Here is a 19,588-nt window from a genome sequence, read left to right on the forward strand (position 1 = left end):
AAAGGGGTGCAGAGGCACCTTATGAGCAGCAGGGGGAGCTGACTGCTGGGGAGCATCTGTCTGCAGCTTCGCCACCAGGCTGGCTTGGCCTCTTATTTCACGATAGAAAATGATGATGTAGGCTAAACACAAACGACTGTCTGTTTAAAACACGGACTCAGACAACTTCTCTCTTTTGATGTTATATTTAATTAAGCAACAGTAGAAACATGGGTGTGGTCAGATATCGAGGATGCACACACACACAATCTCAACCGGATCGTCATCGTCCGAACTGCTGCAGACAGATGCTCCCAGGCAGTCAGCTCCCCCTGCTGCTCATAAGGTGCCTCTGCACCCCTTTCGTTTCAGACCCTCCCACCAGCCTTTGGGCCACGCCTCCTCATTTACATTGACATGTGTCAAGTCCAAACGAAAAGGCAATGTTCAATGGAAATTCAAAAGCCAAATATTAAAGGAAAATTAAAAGCCAATGATAAATTGAAATTAAAAAGCCAAATATTAAATTGAAAAGTCAAAGCCAAATGGAAAATAAAAAAAAATAATAATATTTTTAATTTGATCTTGCTTTGTTTTCTCTTTGTACTTTCAATTTCTCTTTGGACTTTCAATTTGAATTATGAATAAATATTTCCTCCATAAACACGGGCCAAATTATAGTAACTACATGAAAACTTCACTGTTGTTGCATGAAATGTCGTTTGTGTTTAGCCTACATCATCATTTTCTATCATGTGAAATAAGAGGCCAAGCCAGCCTGAAGCTGCAGACAGATGCTCCCCAGCAGTCAGCTCCCACTGCTGCTCATAGGGTTCCTCTGCACCCCTTTCGTTTCAGACCCTCCCACCAGCCTTTGGGCCACGCCTCCTCATTTACATTGACATGTGTCAAGTCCAAACGAAAAGGCAGTGTTAAATGGAAATTCAAAAGCCAAATATTAAATGAAAATGAAAAGCCAATGTTAAATGGAAATTCAAAAGCCAAATATTAAATGAAAATTAAAAGCCAATGATAAATTGAAATTCAAAAGCCAAATATTAAATTCAAAAGCCAAAGCCAAATGGAAAATAAAATAAATAAATAATATTTTTAATTTGATCTTACTTTGTTTTCTCTTTGGACTTTCAATTTGAATTATGAATAAATATTTCCTCCATACCCAGCAGTCAGCTCCCCCTGCTGCTCATAAGGTGCCTCTGCACCCCTTTAGTTTCAGACCCTCCCACCAGCCTTTGGGCCACGCCTCCTCATTTACATTGACATGTGTCAAGTCCAAACGAAAAGGCAATGTTAAATGGAAATTCAAAAGCCAAACATTAAATGAAAATTAAAAGCCACTGTTAAATTGAAATTCAAAAGCCAAATATTAAATGAAAATTAAAAGCCAATGTTAAATGGAAATTCAAAAGCCAAATATTAAATGAAAATTAAAAGCCAATGATAAATTGAAATTCAAAAGCCAAATATTAAATGAAAATTAAAAGCCAATGTTAAATGGAAATTCAAAAGCCAAATATTAAATGAAAATTAAAAGCCAATGATAAATTGAAATTCAAAAGCCAAATATTAAATTCAAAAGCCAAAGCCAAATGGAAAATAAAAAAAATAAATAATATTTTTAATTTGATCTTGCTTTGTTTTCTCTTTGGACTTTCAATTTCTCTTTGGACTTTCAATTTGAATTATGAATAAATATTTCCTCCATATATTTCAGCTAAGGGGTCCTTGAAAACGTTGACGACCCATGCTTTATATGCTGTTTTGATTCATTCTGTTTTGTAACTGCGAGTGTGACTCAGCCAGTTCTGTCTGAGTACTGGAGCAATCAGTTACATCATGTGGCTTTTCCTTTGGGTTTATGTAGGTATAGCCTCCCAGGGCGCAGTTCTCACCTAGTGTAATGGTGCAGGCTTATGTAACATTGACAAAGCTTGCTGCTGCCTTGATATATAGGAGCAGGTGTGGCTTTGAGTTAAGAGCAGCCCTCTTGCAACAAGACTTTTCTATTGCTTTTTTTCATTTTCGAGTTGGACTCTTGAAACAATCTAGCTACCTACTCTACCTTTATCTATCTATCTATCTATCTATATGGAATGTAGCAATACTCAACTCACAACTCGGTACAATTCACGATTTTGAGTTTACAATACGATTTCTTTCTTTGTTTTGTTTTAACAGAATGAGCTGCAGACTGAAAAATATTCCTTCATTTAAATAAACTGTGTCAAACTGCAGATGTGTCCTCTTATTGAAAGTGCAACTGAAATTGTATTTAATCTTAAATAACAACAATGTTATTTTTTAATGAGATTTTTAAAACAAATCCTGAATCAAATTAACTAAATGAATCTCTTCAAATAAATAAACTAAGACTTGATCTGTGATTGCTGCTACATAAATAAACTTAAATGTTAAAAAGGTGCATTTCCATGTAAATTCACTGATTTCAAAATTGAAACACAACATAAGGCATTACATGATATTATTTTGCAGCAGCACACTGTCTCATTAAAGCATGTTTTCATTAATATGAAGAGTAATACAGTAACACATTTCGATGTTTGAGGCAGACTCAACTCTGGGATGAAATAAATGTATGATTAATTTCTTGGTTTCTTCAAGAGATACATAAATATTTCAATATATTTGTGTATCACTGTTGGGTATGTTACTCTCTGTAATTCTCTATACTTTGTGGCCTGATTGTATTTGTTATTGTGCTAAATTGTGTGATTGTCTTGATTTTCCCATGTGAAAACACTAAATAATGCTTATTATTATTTACTAGTATTATTACCTATTCAGTCTCATTGACTTGGCTGTCTTTGATCATCCCCAGAAAGCCATCCGTCAGTCCCAGTCTCTGTGTGCTGGGGAAAAGGAGTATGTTCACCAGAGGAAACGAGTAGTTCTGGAGTCCCTCAGCAGCCTGGGAATCAACTGTACTACAGTAAGAAAGAATACCTCTCACACTTCATGAAATACAACTTCTTTTTCTCTTTCTTTCTTTCTTTCTTTCTTTCTTCAAAGAAAACTTATTTTTGTTTATGAATGTATAATGTTTGCGCAAATGTACATGATGTGATAATTTTCATGCCATGGGACCTTTAATACACCATGAGTTTTATTTTGTAAATTAGGGTCAATTTGTTTTTAAAATAAACATTAAGCAGGGGATGTCTTTAAATGTCTTGTTCAAAGTTCGGTAGCACCTTGCCAACCAAGGCTAGCTAGCTACAGCTGGCATTAGCTGGTAACTTAAGAGAACGTTTGCTGATTTTTCTAAGTATTGCTGTACATGCAGATAACCGGCGCCACTACCCAAAGGTCCGCGTTTCCCCGTCGCTGTCAGTACCCGATCCGTTCCACCTGCACAATCCGTTCTGCGCATGTGCAAGATGACACGTATGCCATGACGTAGGCGCAGATGATAATGCTGCGTTCATTCCACCACCACCTTGGAATAACGGCACCGCTTCCACCTGCACGATCCGTTCTGCGCATGCGCAAGATGTTCACACGCTAGCCTCCAGCTAACGTTAGTTAGCTAATAGCTAATTCGGCGGACCGCTAGGTGATTATAGCGGTCTGCCGTTAGCCCGCCGCGAAGCTAACGTTAGTTTAGCTAACGGTTAATTCGGCCGGACCGCTAGGTGATTATAGCGGTCTGCCGTTAGCCTCCACCGGCGGAAGCTAACGTTAGTTTAGCTAACGGTTAATTTGGCTAACCGCTAGCTGATTGCAGCGGTCTGCCGTTAGCCTCCACAGTTAAGCTAACGTTAGTTTAGCTAACAGCTAATTCGGCTAACCGCTAGCAGAGACAGCATGTAAACTTTAAAAGACCCTCAAAATAAAACTTGAAAATAAACGTTAACATATATAACAGCTGTTACGTCAGTTCTACTTTACTTGTGCTCATTTAAAATACAATCACTCAATACTTGTCTTTATTGTTATTACTGTAATGTCTTAATTTAGCTGTAGCCTGCTTTTCCCATTAAGTTTGACTTAACGTTATTTTAGACTGAATCTAGCTGCAGAAACAACGTAACCAGTGGGGCGGTGCCTGTTATTTCGAGGTGGCATGAACGCAGCATTATCATCTGCGCCTACGTCATGGCATACGTGTCATCTTGCACATGCGCAGAACGGATTGTGCAGGTGGAACGGATCGGGTACTGACAGTCGGCCAAACTATGCTGAAATTTGCCTACTTTCCCTCTTTAGCGTTTAGTTTAGCGCAGAACAAATGCAACCATAGGCAACACTGGTTGCTACTTCATCCTACGTAGCTCCGCCCTCTCATTCAAAAATCATCACGACCATTTTCAAATAACCAAGATGGCAATGGCTAAATTGCCAAAGTCAAGGTTTCAAAACAGCAGTCCACAAACCAATGGGCAGTGTCACGGCTGCTACATTTAAAAAAATAAAAAAAAATAAAAAAAATCTTCCTGTCAACGTTGCACTTTTTGTCCTCCTGGGTCAAAATTTACCCATCTGTTTTGTCTGTTTATAGGGTATAAATTATCACCCAATTCTGTGTTATATCTTTTAAGCCAGCTTCATCCCAACTTTTAACACTTACTTTTGGAATTCATGGTCAATAAACCTCTTTTATATCAAATCATACCTAATTTCTGAGTTAGAAAAGCAGAAATTATGAATTATTTTTGACCAATATTTAAGACAAGAGAAACGTATGTTGATGGATTATCACAGACTTGTATATGTCAAAGTTTTGTCAGGATACTGTTTTGAAACCATTTTATTATTTTTATGTCATTTTTGGGCAATGTGGTTGAACGAAACCCATATTTCTGAAATAGAAACTTAGAAAATGGGTCAAATTTGACCCGAGGACAACTTGAAGGTTAATCTTTAGGACAGCTTAGATATGAAAGGGGGGGGGGGGGGGGGGGGCCTTTTTCCCCCGCTCTATTGGTTCCGACCTCTCAATAACCCGAAAAATTCCCTTTGGTCCTACAGCCCACTAGTCCGGCGTCCACGGGGAATTCACGTAATACAGTATGGCCGCACCAAAACCCGCCCTATGAAGCAGCTCGATTGGTTGGGGTTAGGTATTTGACCTTGAATGGTTAAGGTTAGGATAGCCGATTGGTCAGGGGATAGGACCTGTATAAATGGGGTTACGTTACCTTGCGTAAGCATGGACGCTTGGCCAATAAATGCTATTGAAGAGCGGATCTTGGCGTGGCCATAGTGGTATTCGTAAAATTGGACTAGTGGGGTGTAGGACCAAAGGGAATTTTTCGGGTTATTGAGAGGTCGTAATAATGGAGCATCGGAGAAATTACATGGCACCGAAGACATCAGTCGGATTCAAACTCTGGGCCTTTGTGTTGAGGAATAAACAAAGGTGCGCAAAAAGATACCCAGGCGCCCCAGTTGCAAAAAAATGTAAACTCCTAATAACCTCATTAACTTACATAACTCTAACAATGAAGTATGTAAAATAATAATAATAAGACATTCTTTATAGCGGACTTGGCACATTAACCCTCTCTCATCTTATTTCCACAAGGATTCAGTTCCCCACATCGCTCTGTTGGCATCAGGTGGGGGTCAGAGGGCAGCTGTGGGTCTGGTCGGTTCCCTCTATCAGATGGAAAAGGAACATCTGTTGGACATGCTGCTCTACCTGGGATCAGTATCTGGGTCAACATGGTAACAATAACCACACTTAACACAGATAGAAACGAGTGCCTAAACTTAACTGTCATTAAACTAAACTCCACTACCATGGCCCCTGAAAGGACCGCCTTCTGCCTGTAGCCGGCTAACAGTCACCTATTGGCGGCTAAACAACTGCCGCTGGTAGCCGGCGTACTGGAGCTCTGTAATGGCTAAATACAACCAGCAACTGCCTGTCAGAGTTTGTAAGGCTTGAACCCAAAAATGCAGAGTAGCGACGAGGAGGCCACAGGAAGAGTAAAAGATTTTACTGAACAAAAGGCTTACAAACTGAAGGTGTCCTGAAGGCGGGCAGGCAGGCAGGCAAGCAGGCAGGCAAGCAAAACGAAGACCAAAAACCAAATCCAAAACCCACTAGAAAAACAAGACACGGAAGGACAAAACGACCAGGAAGGAGCAAACGCAGGGAATGAACAGGGAGAGAAGCCGACGAACTGACAAGAAAGCACAGAGACTAGATACATTACATTTACATTACATGTCATTTAGCTGACGCTTTTATCCAATGCAACTTCCAATTACACATAAGCGCTTTCAACCTTGAAGGTGCAAACTCCAGACAACTAGTAGTAAGTGCAAATACATTAGCTTTAAATAAGCAAAACTACAAAGAGCCATATGAAAGTGCAGTGGTACATTTTGTGTGTAGTGCTATTTGTTTGAGTACTGGAGTGACTAGGCTGCCAAAATTATCACATTATAATGCTGAATTGTTTTTTATGCTGACTTTTGTGCTTTTCTTTTTTGTAAATAAAGACATTTCCACCATCATTTGTGCATAAAAATTCCCATTTTGACATGCCATGTCAAAATGAAACCTACACCCTTGGTTGGTTTATGATTTAATTTATTCAGATAACTGCATTTTCAAATTTTGTGTAAAGATTGGTTGATCTGGAATGGTTATTTAGATTTTAAAGACCACCGAAGTGTTCACTATGGGGCATTTTTTTCTTTGTGTTTTTAAACAAATCATTCTCAAGACCATCTTCTCTGTGTGAATTGATAATTTACAGTACATTTTTGAAATCCCTGAGTATTTAACATCTGCATGAGTGTATGGGCATTGAAATAAATACATATGAGTAAGTAAAAGATGTGCCATCATATGCAACTTTTGCTGTTTAAGCCCCAGGTTTTAAATTAGACTGTTAACATGTAAAAGTGTATTATTACATTCATATTTGGCTGAGACAGCTGTATTCAATTCAATTAAATTTTATTTATAGTTGAGCTGAAGTCAAAATAATTTAATAAAATCAAAAGTAGTTTATGCCCTAGGCTGTTTAAAAATTGCAACAGATTCATTCATTCATCTAAATGTTTGCCATTACATACACACACAAGCATCTGGCTTCACCTCGACTGATGTAAAGAATGTTATTAAGAGTTTAGTTTGTGAAATTTTTAGATAGATAGATATCTATCTAAATATCTATCCATCCGTCCATCCATCAATTACTTAATTTATGTAATTATTAAGATTCCTTGAATCTTTTGATTATGTTAGACCTCTTTTGTGGGGGTCATAACAATCATTTTAGGGTGTTTAAGCTATAGAATTTCCAGGTGCCGCTAGACATTACATTACATGTCATTTAGATGATGCCTTTATCCGACGCAACTTAAAATTGCTATATATGTCAGAGGTCGCACGCCTCTGGAGCAACTATGGGTTAAGTGTCTTGCTCAGGGACACATTGGTTGATGTATCACAGTGGGAACTGAACCCAGATCTCCCACACCAAAGACATGTGTCATATCCACTGCGCCATCACCACCACGCTAGAAAGACCGGGGTTGGATTCCCTGATGGGGAGAGTTGAGTATATTACCAGCTGCTGATTATTTACCAAGAGGACAAAAGTTATACAGCAGCAGCAGCAGCAGTTGTCACTGCACAACAGAATGGATATTGCATTATTCATTAGGGGTGATGAAATTATTCATTGCATCGGACCTGGACGAGTCTGCATTGATGCACTGACAGACCATAATGCATTATTGCCTACTGATGTTACTTGTTGATTTTCCGCTTGCCTTTTGTCTGTTGTCTGCTGTGTTCAGACTTCGCTACATTCAGGACGGGTCTTGTTTTAAGAGCAGTAATTCAATTCAATTAATTAAAAACCCTGTGTAGCAATATATAATAATATTAAGGAGGTGACGCATCATGATATCGAATCGATTCGAATCATGAGACCAGTGAAGATTCACACCCCGAAAACATAAGAGCAATAATTTCCCTCTTATACAGTGCAGGTCTCACGTCACACAGAATTACGTGTAATATCAGTGATGGAGTACTCGAGTCCTGAGTTTGAGGACTTGGACTCGGACTCGAGCATTAATGAAATAGGACTTGGAAGTTGGATGAAATTATCTGACTGCTATGTTGCTTATTGGCAATTAACATTAACCATACATTATCATCAGATAATGTGGACATCTTTTTTTTTGAAAGATTATTTTTTTGGGCTTTTCCACCTTTATTTGATAGGGTAGCCAGGTGAGAAAGGGGAGAGAGAGGGGGAAAGACAGGCAGGACATTGTCACAGGTCGGATTCGAACCCTGGACCTCTGCGTCGAGGCGCAAACCCCCCAGCACATGTGTGCCTGCTCTACCCACTGAGCCAACCCTGCCACAATGTGGACATCTTTTAACCAACTTTATTCAGCTCTACACTCATATTTACACACTTATTTATTTATCTGATCAGGCACAACGTGCATGGATAAAGATATCCCGAAAACATAAGAGCAATAATTTCCCTCTTATACAGTGCAGGTCTCACGTCACACAGAATTACGTGTAATATCAGTGATGGAGTACACGAGTCCTGAGCTTGAGGACTTGGACTTGGACTCGAGCATTAATGAAATAGGACTCGGAAGTTGGATGAAATTTCTGACTACTTTTATGTGTAATAGGCAGCGGTGGAGACTCTTCTTTAGTGACTCGGACTTGGACTCGGTCTTGAACACCTTTGGTTCAGACCGATGGAGTCTATATCTATATAAGTCCTTCATGAGTCCTTTTCTTAGGACGCTTTCACACCTGCCTCGTTTAGTTTCGTTGAATCGCTCTAGAGTTCGTTTGCCTCTCTGGTGAGGTTCGTATTGGCAGGTGAGAACGCGGCAATCGCACTCAGGTGCGCACCACAAGCGGACCAAACAAGCGTATCGAGACCTGCTTGATGAGGTGGTCTCGGTACGCTTACAGTCGAACTCTCGAGCGGTTCGTTTGTGGTGAGAGCGTGATCCGACCTCGAACAGCACCAACTACTGTATGTCTACTCCACAAGTCTGAGCTAAATGTCTCCTGTAGTCAGGTGTGCTTAGCAATCTGCCATGCAGCAGAGCAGGCAAACTGTAACAGCTTGCAATGTTTCTCTCACAGAAATAGACAGCAGTTAAGCTCGCCGTCCGTCACTCGCATCTCCGTGGTCAAACCAGCCGCCGCTAAAGTTGGAGACAGACGCCGGCAGAGCGGAGCGACGTCTCAGTGAGCAGAGCAGACAATAACAAACAATGTCTAATTATTTAAATGAAATGAGCTGATTTGACCATGGAAATGCAAGAAATATGCACTATTCCAGAACATAGAACCTTCTTCCTATATTTACTTTCTTGCTCCCGCCCCCAGACACATCCGACCAATAAGAGGAGTGAACGTTCTTGCGTAATTTGTAATATAATAATTTTGGTTGGCTTGGATTTTTCCATGTGAAACCCAACCAAGGGGAAATCGCACCAAGTTTACAAACTCACCAACTGATTCAGACCCAATTAAACCAACTATAGCTGTGAAAACGCCCTTAGCCTTCAGACACCCGGTGCCTCCTCAGATGCATGCATCCAGACAGTAAAGGACTCTGAGGACTATCTATGGAAGAAAATATATTTAGTATAGTCAGGGGCGTCAGAGTGGGGGGAAAAAGGGTACTGAGTACCCAGGGCCCTCATGTGAAATGGCCCAAAAACATGCTAGAATGAATAGCTGTGGATGCGGGGAGGGGCCCATAGAAAATGCCTTTCTACAGGGCCCAGAATTTTGTGCTACGCCCCTGAGTATAGTAATATAGTATATTAGCATATTAGTAATATTTAATTATTAACAGCCATGCTTAATATTAATACTTAATATTGACATATTTTACTTTAAAAACCATGTATGAATTTATTTGCTCTGAAACTTGAATTTTTGCATCTGAATTAGTGACCATTAAAAACTATGTATACTCAAATTCAGCTTTTGAAATTGCAAATCAAGAAATGTCATACTTAAATTTCAAAGAGGTAAATTCAGAACAAATAAATTCAGATACATGGTTTTCAAAGTAAAATATTTCAATTTTAAGTATTCAGTGGCTGTTAAAATTCAAATACTTATTTGCTTTGATAGTCCCAGTTGGTGGCTGCTATCAGTGACATCTGTTTCTAGTCAAAACTGACCGTTTATATTTAGAAAGAAAAGTCATGGCAACTTCTCTAAATTAATATTTATTTCAATAACATATGTAATAACATGAACGTATGTGTATGGGCACCATCCCTCTTTACTCCTCCAGGAGTGACATTAAAGTAGTTTTAAAATTCTCTTTCATGCTCTAACTTTTCTTATTTACCCTCTTCATTCAACCTTTATATCATTTATATTTCAAAACATAGGGAAAGTCCACACGTGGATGGAAGCAATAGATTTCAATGATGACTGAGAGTAGAAAATTGAGGAGGAAAACAGAAAGAAAGTGACACCTTTTATAACCTGCTTGAATTGCCACATTTTTTACATGAAACACAATGTGTTTAACAGGTTCTCCTCTCTTTTACAACATAAAAATTTTGGCAACTGCGCTCACGGTTTCATGGTCAAAAAAGTATTTCGATACAACTCGGTTTTTGAGCCAAGAAGCTATTCTCAATGTTTAGTGGTGCTAATAACGTCACACATAGTTCTTTGTCTGGCTTAATTTACTGCTTAACTCTTGTTCTAACATCCACACCGGCTCCTCTCACGGAGCCATTTTTAGCTTTAGTGCGTATAGTTTCTGTCTCCCATGAAGAATTCTAAGTAATGACAGCAACACTGTTGTTGCATCCACATGACGCGAGTCTTCCGTGATTGCGCACCAACCCCACCCCTCCTGCACACAGTTGCTTGTAACCAAGGAGGACACGGAGGATTTAAAAAACATGAGTAATTATCTTCACTGGAGTTACTGCGCGCAAAAGTCGCCGGACACAATCTTCTGAACATAGCCATACTGAGAAATACAGAGAGAGTTGTGTGGAGCTGATAGTCTTAATTAGCTTTGTAGCAACTCATTTGGCGATGGCTTGAATGTAACGGACGTTTATTAATATAAACGTTACGCACTAAAGCTTTAATGTAGACAGTTTTTGTCCTTTCCTAGAAGACGTGTCAAACGGCGGCTTTAAGCTAGGCACAGGTGTTGGCGTGGGGGTACGTTCAGCACTTCAGGCACACCCAAAGTCTTGAGAGTGGCTGAAATCTTAATTTAAATTAGACCTTTATATTACACCCTATCACTTTGCTGCCACTGACTAACATGAACATCAATTTCACCTTGCTTTCCTCTGGTTAAATCGGACACACTATTGCATGACTAGTTGACCGTTTGCTGCCGTTTGGTATCAAGTATTTCTGACATAATCTGTAACTGCATAACGTCATGTAATTAGCTAATGACGTGACCCTTGCCTTTGGAGACTAGGTTACTTATAGGTAGAAAATTAAGATGGTTGAACTGAACTGGGCATGCTAATGATTGCCGTTTATGCTACAGCAGACATACTGTAATCCATTCCTTCCACACTTATCTATTGTGCATTTTGTATCTCTTACTACAGCTCCATAATGATCATGACTGGCCTCATAGAATTAGACCTTAATATGAAGAATTTAGTTTGAACATGTTTGGTGAGCATAGGCTGAAATAATAATGGACGGAGCCACAAGGTCTGAAAAGTGAATCCAATGCTGAAGTGCCTTAAACCTAGCCTGACGTGGTCATATTCAGATTCTAGTCAGACCTCGAATGTTGTGGGCGGGGCTAAGTTCGGCCGGCATCCAGGCTACCTTAAACCTGCATTCTATCTAATCTCCAGCAGGGGGTGACTCCGCTGTTTGCAAAAAGAAGTCTTTCTCTATAGAAGTCTGTAGGTAACTGTGTAAATTAAAATAGCCATGAACTTGTTTTTGGGTGTTCTCCGTATTTTCATCTTGAAGGAACACGCCGACTTATTGGGAATTTAGCTTATTCGCCGTAACCCATACATACCCTTCTCATCTCCGTGTGTGTTGTAAGGCTGTCTGACGGCTCCAGCGGCATCAGCCCATCACAGAACAGGCAGGTGAATGGTTCCAGTAATCCTACTGCTCCCAATAAGTGACAAAATAACGCCAACATGTTCCTATTTACATGTACAAAAAACAATGTAACATGAGACACAGCCATCTTCTAACCATAAACAAACCGGGAACTATATTCTCAGGCGGAAGAATATAGTACTTGGGCGGAATGATTTGCTTTGCAGCAAGCCTGTCTGAGAATATAGTTCCCGGTTTGTTTACGGATAGAAGATGGCTGTGTCTCATGTTACGTTGTTTTTTGTACATGCTGTGACTCTACAAATCACAACATGTAATAGGAACATATTGGCGTTATTTTGTCACTTTTGTCACAATTCGGAGCAGTAGGATTACTGGAACCATTCACCTGCATGTTCTGTGATGGCTGGGGGCGTCAGGCAGCGTTACAGTACGCACGGAGATGAGAAGGGTATGTATCAACTTGTCTAACTCTTGGGGTTACGGTGAATAAGCTAAATTCCCAATAAGTCGGCGTGTTCCTTTAAGCTTTTGCCCTCTCATTGTGTTTTGACTTTATCAATGTAAATTGGAACATTTTGTTCGCATAAAAATGTCTTGTTCAACGTTCAAGCTAGCTAGCTATCGCTAGCGTTAGCTGGTAACTTAAGGGAAAGTTTGCCAATTTTATGTATTGCCGTACATGCAGATGAATGGCGCCAGTACCCAGAGGTCCGTGTTTACCCGCAGGTAAATCTCCACTGGATGACACGCTTTCAGAAGGGTTGAAAATCGGCAACTTTCCCTCTTTATCGTTTAGCTTAGCGCAGTCATTGCAATCATGAACAACACTGGCTTGGCCGCGTCATCCACCCCAGCTCCACCCTCTCGTCCAAAAATCATCACGTCCGGTTTTGAAAAAAATAAATAATTGCCAAACTGGAGGCTTCAAAACGGAAGTCCACACACCAGTGGGTGACGTCACTGCTGCTTCATCCATCATTTTTACAGTCTATGTTGGTTGGTATGGTGAGTGTGTTGGCTGTTGTCATTGTAAAGGGGAGGCCGACCCTTTATGTCGCTGTGCAAAGCAGGAACATGATGCCAGCTTAGTTCTGTCATCACTTTTTAATTAAATAAGTTAACTTAAAGACAAGTGAACTATTGTAAAATCATGCAAAATGATTGACCTATCCCTTTCCAGTCTTCAGTTACATAAATCTTTTCAGGACTGTAAAATGTCAGAGTTGCAGTCTCTCCCTCTCTTTTTCTCCCCCTTCAGCTTGGTAACCTGCAATTCACACATTTCAAATTCTCTTTGAAAATTACCTTCTTTAGTTACTATGTGATATCAGAACCAGCAGATTTTTTTTGTATCTCTCATCATGCCACAGTTGGGTGTTTCTTTGTTGCCGGAGTTCAGACCATCAATGGAAATGCAATAATTCCTCCAGTCGATGGACGATCATTTCCATAATTTCCCTTGTGTAGGCATGAACGAGCAGACAAACAGACAAAGAGTATACTGTAGTCTTTAAATAACATCTATCTGTCTGAAAACCAGCCAAAGAAAATGATTGAGTGTCTTTACATCTCCAGTCTTTGTGAGTTAACACAACAAATAAAAACACAGAAGGGAGTAGACTTTGGACTCAAAGTCTGCTCAAAGTGCTGGCCCACATGAGCTGTGTTTACATTGTACATGTGTGGGAGGCCAGCACAGAAGATTGTTTGGAGTTGAGCAGCTGAGATCAGTGTAGTTAAGATGTCTTAAGTAAAGCAGAGCACTTTTGCCTCCCATTCAGTTCAGGTCAAACAGCAGGCTCGGCTCGGTTTGGCAGTGTGAAATAGACTTGAATGAATTCTGCCTCCCCTCCCGTGGCCCTGCAGCTTGACATCTTTTTCATCTTCTACTTCAGGAGCCACTGATTCACTGAGGAAGAGAAGAGAAGAGAAGGACGAAAGGAGATAATTAGCACTGCAAGGATAAGCAGTGTGAAACAAAACAGAACAAGACATGCCTCAGGTTTTCAAAGTGGTGAAGAGAAAGACGTGAGAAACAAAGTGTGAATGAGACAGGATAACGAGAGACAAAGGTAAAGGAGAAAAAGGACTGAACTCTGTCCTAGTTTAAAACTATTTACCACTTCTATGCAGGTATGTAGTGCACTCACAGTAGAAAAGTGATAAAAAGATGTCAACCCAGTAGGTGATGCACTCCAATCAATTTTTGAGTGAGCTGTTGACGGCCCCTGTTATCCCACAAATGACAAATTTGCCTCAAGGGGCTCTACAATCTGTACAGAATATGACACCCTCTATAATTAGACCCTTAATTTGGAGGAAAAACTCAGGCAGAGCAACAGAGGAGAGAAACCTCTCCAGGATGGACAGACATGAAATAGATTATCGCGTGTACAGAATAGACCAAATAAACAAAATTACAGCACCACCGAAAGGAATCTTCGAGTTAATCTTTGATCAGGATACATCCTTCAACTCCCACATAAAAAACTACAAGGACTGCCTTTCACCTGCGTAAATCCGGTCTCAAAAAAGATGCAGAAAAACAAGTCCATGCATTTGTTATTTCTCGGCTCGATTTTTGCAATTCCTTATTATCAGGCTGCACCAATAAGTCCTTTAAGATTCTCCAGTTGATCCAGAATGCTGCGGCACGTGTACTGACAGGAACTAGAAAAAGAGAATTTCTCCCATATTAGCTTCTCTGCGCTGGCTCCCTGTAAAATCCAGAATATCATTTCAAATCCCATGATACACTGAACTCCTCTCCTCCTCTCTCTCACCATCAGTATGCATTCCTGTCCCATTAATGCATGTTACTAACTTGACATCTCCTCCAGAGTTTTATGTGCTTTCTGGTCTCACAGGTTTCCCATGGATTGTGGTTGCACCTGGATTGTGTGTAGCCTTTATTATTCCTTGTATTTTCAGATTATAATAATACTCGTTCCCTCTCTCTCTCTCTCTCTCTCTCTCTCTCTCTCAACTCAACCAGTCTCTTGGTGTCCGCCCACCCATTTTCTTTCCTAATTGTCATCAGCTGAACTACAACTGCATTTTGGATCTCTGGAGGGTTATGGAAAGCCATATCATTCAAAAATCCACCCTAACTGCAACTAAAAAAAGTCAAAAAATGATACATCAACATCAAATTTGGGTTTCTTACAAGACACAAACCCCAGTCTCTGTGTAAGAGTATGTTTGAGCCATTCATCCACATTATATACATATTGTGTCGCTCTTTATACAACTATTACTACTGAAGATTTTTGAGAGAAAGTCTAACTTCTCCCAACAGCATGGCGCACACTGGAGAAGTTAGCCTTTGGGGTTTTTCTGCCACTATCGTTTGTAAAAACCAAGTAGTAGTTTTTTTCCTTAGAATTTAGAGATTTCTGGCAGAAAAGGCTTTCTGGCAGAAGGCCAACTTCTTCCATGTCCCAGCATGGCGCAGGATGATTGGAGAAGTCGTGTGCAGGTTGGGTGGGGTTTTGAATGAAATGGCTCTCCATAGAAGAGTAGTTGTATGTCACCCAAATCTAATTGTGTGGGTGTTTTTCAGGGTGCTACACAGGAATTATCCATTAGGATAAATTGTTGTTGTAGTCCACGCATGTGAATAACTGTGTAAATAGATTCAGAGTAGTGTGGATATTGTCGACCAGTTAGTTTTTATTTCATTTTGCAATGGCAGTAACAAAAAATGATTTTGAGCAGGTATTTTCGCACAGGTGAAGAACATACTTGTAGGTATGTAGATGAACAGCCCACTATTGGCTGTAGTGAACAAATGGAACTTTTAACAGAAGACACAAAGGGTGTTAATCAATCAAAGTAATTAATTGTCAGCTCGACATGTCAGGCCCCAAAGACCCTGCTGCTTACTACTAATAGAGAAAACAAGAGCATACTAGAGGAACTGGAAGTACAGAGTTGGAATCAATGGATTTGAGGTAGAGTAGAATGAAATGGAAGAGAGAAGAGGAGTAATTCAGAGTGTGTAAGCCTGTAAAGGAGAGAGAGAGAGATATTAAAAATAAAAAATTTTCCACCAGGGATTCTCTTGTCACCAGTGTTCACTGCTTTCAGTCTCCTGCGTCTCCTCTCCCTCTCTGCTGAGTCGGACCAGTCGTAAACATGACACTTTATTCCTCTGGACCTGTGTGCTTCCAAACTTTGGCTCTACATCAGTCACCATTTTCACTTCCATGGAGAATGCAGCAGTGCTCGACTGCTTTGCCCGTAGGTGAAGGGTAGCAACTGAATGGAAATAAAGCTCAGTGCTAGTTTATTTCAATGTTTGCAGTGTTCACTACACAGATGGCCTCAATTAACCCGACTGCTTGAGAGGTGTTATTCCGTACAAAATATGAATTGTGTTGTCAATAAACAGCTGACTCCTATGATCTTAATAAAGTCCATTAATTGATTGGAGCAGGTTACAGTGTTGTTTCAACCTGGACCCTATTTTCCTATGTTTTTGTGTATAGGTGATTGATGGGTACAACAACCTTCGAAATTGGTCCAGGATTAAGCAAGACAGTCGGCAGCGGCAAGTTATGGGGCAATTGTGCACCATCAATTAATATTCTAAGATTCTGACAACATTATGGAAAGGATTTCTAAAGATGTCGACCTTTCTGTTAAAAAGTAAAATCCTAGATTTTCCGGTGGAGTAGCGACATGTGAAGCCACGCTTTTGTGAGCTCTGCTTGGATAGAACATTTAAGAATTCATTTTCAATATTTCAATATTAAGTTATATTTAGTCTCTGACTGTAAATGCTAAGGTATGCTTAAAAAGGTGGCACTGGTATCTGGTGAAGGGCCCTGTTGCATTTAGTTCTGCTCTTGCACGGTTCATGTGAGAGATTAGATTTGGAAGGAAGGAAGACCATTAGATCATTTTTGGAATTGCATAAATATAAAAATGTAGATAAGCAACAGTGTGCAATTTCCTTTATTAGCTGGAATGTCAAAGGCATGAATAATATTGTCAAACAAAGTAAAATAATCAGTCATTTGAAATTGTTAAAGCCTGATATAATATTTCTGCAGGAAACACATCTATATAATAATTCCCAAAAGAGGCTAAGATATAAATGGATCGGGCAGGTATATCATTCACGATTTGATCACAAAGCCAGAGGAAGAGCAATTCTGCTTAGAAAGGGGATTCCTTTTGAACCTGCTGAAACTATATCTGATCCCAGTGGTAGATATAGGGCCCTATCTTGCACTCAGCGCAATTGCCTTTGTACACCGACGCATGTATCATTCCTATTTTGCACCCCATGAATCATGGATGTGTTGATGACATAAATGAGGAAATATTAGAGGACTTAAGGAGACATGATGTTGAACTACGGTGGGATTGGACACACCGGCGGAATCTGGTCCGGGAGTGGCAATGCGCGATGCGCTCCTGGTGGAGCGGGTGGACGGAGATGGAGTGGGGGGAGGAGGAAGGGGCATAACAGGTGCAGGTGAGGCGTTTGGAGGCCCATGCTCCATGGCTGCAGAATCCTCTCCAGACTTGAGGAGATAACGCCCGAGAGGCCGCAGCAACCGCAGCCACCCGGACAAGACGGGCATTTATTACTTTGCCGCATCCCGGACAGCTCCCGCTGGCGTGCGCCAGGCAAATCCGCCGCCATAATAGCAATCCGCCATGGAACAAGCGCGCCTGCTTTTAAAGGGAATGTGAGATGACGCTCTGATTTGTTATTTTCACGTTACGCCCAAACAACACCTAGCTACTTCAGACCAACCCATTTAAGATTTGCGTCGGGCATATACCGCCGGTATAATAGCAACAGCACCCGAGAGCCGCCCACAAAGCTACTTGCGTTTTGCGTTTCACACTTGCGTTTCAGATCGTTAAAATAGGGCCCATATTGTTGCAGTGGGCGGGTTATGTAATACACCGTTAATATTAACTGACGTCTATGGACCAAACTGGGACGCAGTGGATTGGGTTTAAAAACACCAACCTCCTTAAGTAATACTTCCGGGACATGAACACGTTTCCTGGGTGAAAGCCCTGCGTTTTCCCCTTCTTCTGGGACACAAACTTGGCTGTGTACGCAACCATCCCCCCCCGACCTCCTCGCTACGCGGATCTTTGCGCTCTTACACAGCAGCAGTTAATGTGTAACCCTAACCCAAACAGTCATAAATACGTGGAATATATTTCAAATGCAACACGTTACTTTCCGTAGCTATATTCACCAAAGCTTCATGAGAACAGTTCCACTTTATGCTTCAGCATCAGTTCAGAGACACATTGTGTAGACTACTTTTTATTTTACTACTCTTCCTCGACAGCTTTAGTAGGTAGTTACTTTCCAAGACACTTAAGATTTTACAAATGAAACCTATAATGAGTTCATAAATCATTGATTTTACAGTTCATTGCACTATTTAACAATATATAAAATAGTTACAATTGGCTCAGCCCCCCACCAGTTACAATATTAAAAAAGTGCTTAAAGCCACATAACTTCAGTATTTTTTTAAATCATTAAATATTCACAACCAAATGTGCAACAATCACAAGTTCAACATCCTTACATTTATTGACGGTTTACCACTCAGCTAATCTGTGAGTGTGGTTTGATCAGATTTGATTGACAGTGGCTCTTTATATTTTACTTATACTTATTTTATTTGTAAGAGGCCATGTACAATGTTAAAGATAAATGTTTCAATTTAATGTATTGTACCACAGTTCACTCAAAACTCATTTTCTCTGCATTGTTATTAGAGTGAAATTATTATTTTATTTAGATTTTTTGGGAATCAGCTGAGGGAATACAGCAAATGACAAAAACAACTTGTCCGCCCAAAGACTTTCATTGTCAGGAGGTTAGTTTGGACGGAGAAAAGTACAGAGAATTAAAGAGATTGAATATGTGTTTGAGAATAGATTGAAGGTACAGCTCTAGACTGCAAGATTGTAACAATTAACTTAAAGCTATAGTGCGTAGTTTCTGTCGCCCCCGTGAGGAATTCTAAGTAATGACAACAAAACTGTCGGCGCATCCACATGATACAAACCTTCCCCCACCCTTCCTCCACACAGTTGCTAGTAGCCAAGGAGGACACGGAGGATTAAAATAACATGATGGACTCTTCAGAAGAGGTCATTATCTTCACTAGAGTTTCTGCACGGGAAAGTTGACGGACGCCACAATCTTCTAATCATTGCCATACTGAGAAATCCAAAGAGAGTTGTGTGGAGATGATAGTCTTAATTAGCTTTGTATCAACTCATTTGGCCACGGCTTGAATGTAACGGACATTCATTAATATCAAAAAGTTACGCACTAAAGCTTTAAAAAAATTTACTTTAGAATGGACTTTAGAGACATTTTAACATCAAAGTCTCACCTTTAATTAGGTCCATAGGCATAGATTTCGTGGGGGATGCAGGGGATATGTCCCCCCATATTTAGAAGAGGTAGATTTGTCCCGGCTTTAAAAAATAATATGAAAAACAACCCACTCCCCAAAA

At 40.2% G+C, this 19,588-nt stretch overlaps 1 protein-coding gene and 1 pseudogene across 1 annotated transcript; one reads left to right on the forward strand and one right to left on the reverse strand.

Annotated features, from left to right (window-relative positions):
• Positions 1–209: 209 nt before the first annotated feature.
• On the forward strand, positions 210–5,712 carry LOC120575290 (cytosolic phospholipase A2 gamma-like). The gene is made up of 3 exons (XM_039826011.1): positions 210–218; positions 2,789–2,950; positions 5,546–5,712. The coding sequence occupies exons 1-3, from the start codon at positions 210–212 to the stop codon at positions 5,690–5,692; spliced, it is 318 nt and encodes a 105-aa protein (XP_039681945.1). The 3' UTR covers positions 5,693–5,712.
• An 8,137-nt stretch (positions 5,713–13,849) lies between these two features.
• LOC120574076 overlaps positions 13,850–19,588 on the reverse strand; it is a 121,577-nt pseudogene continuing 115,838 nt past the window's right edge.

The sequence above is a fragment of the Perca fluviatilis genome, chromosome 15 (assembly GCF_010015445.1).
Source record: "Perca fluviatilis chromosome 15, GENO_Pfluv_1.0, whole genome shotgun sequence".
Classification (NCBI taxonomy): Eukaryota; Metazoa; Chordata; class Actinopteri; order Perciformes; family Percidae; genus Perca; species Perca fluviatilis.

Bases quoted from the DNA above. Each gene is read 5' to 3' on its own strand.
- LOC120575290 (XM_039826011.1), top strand. The intron at 2,951-5,545 runs GTAAGAAAGAAT...TATTTCCACAAG, and splicing joins TGGGAATCAACTGTACTACA to GATTCAGTTCCCCACATCGC.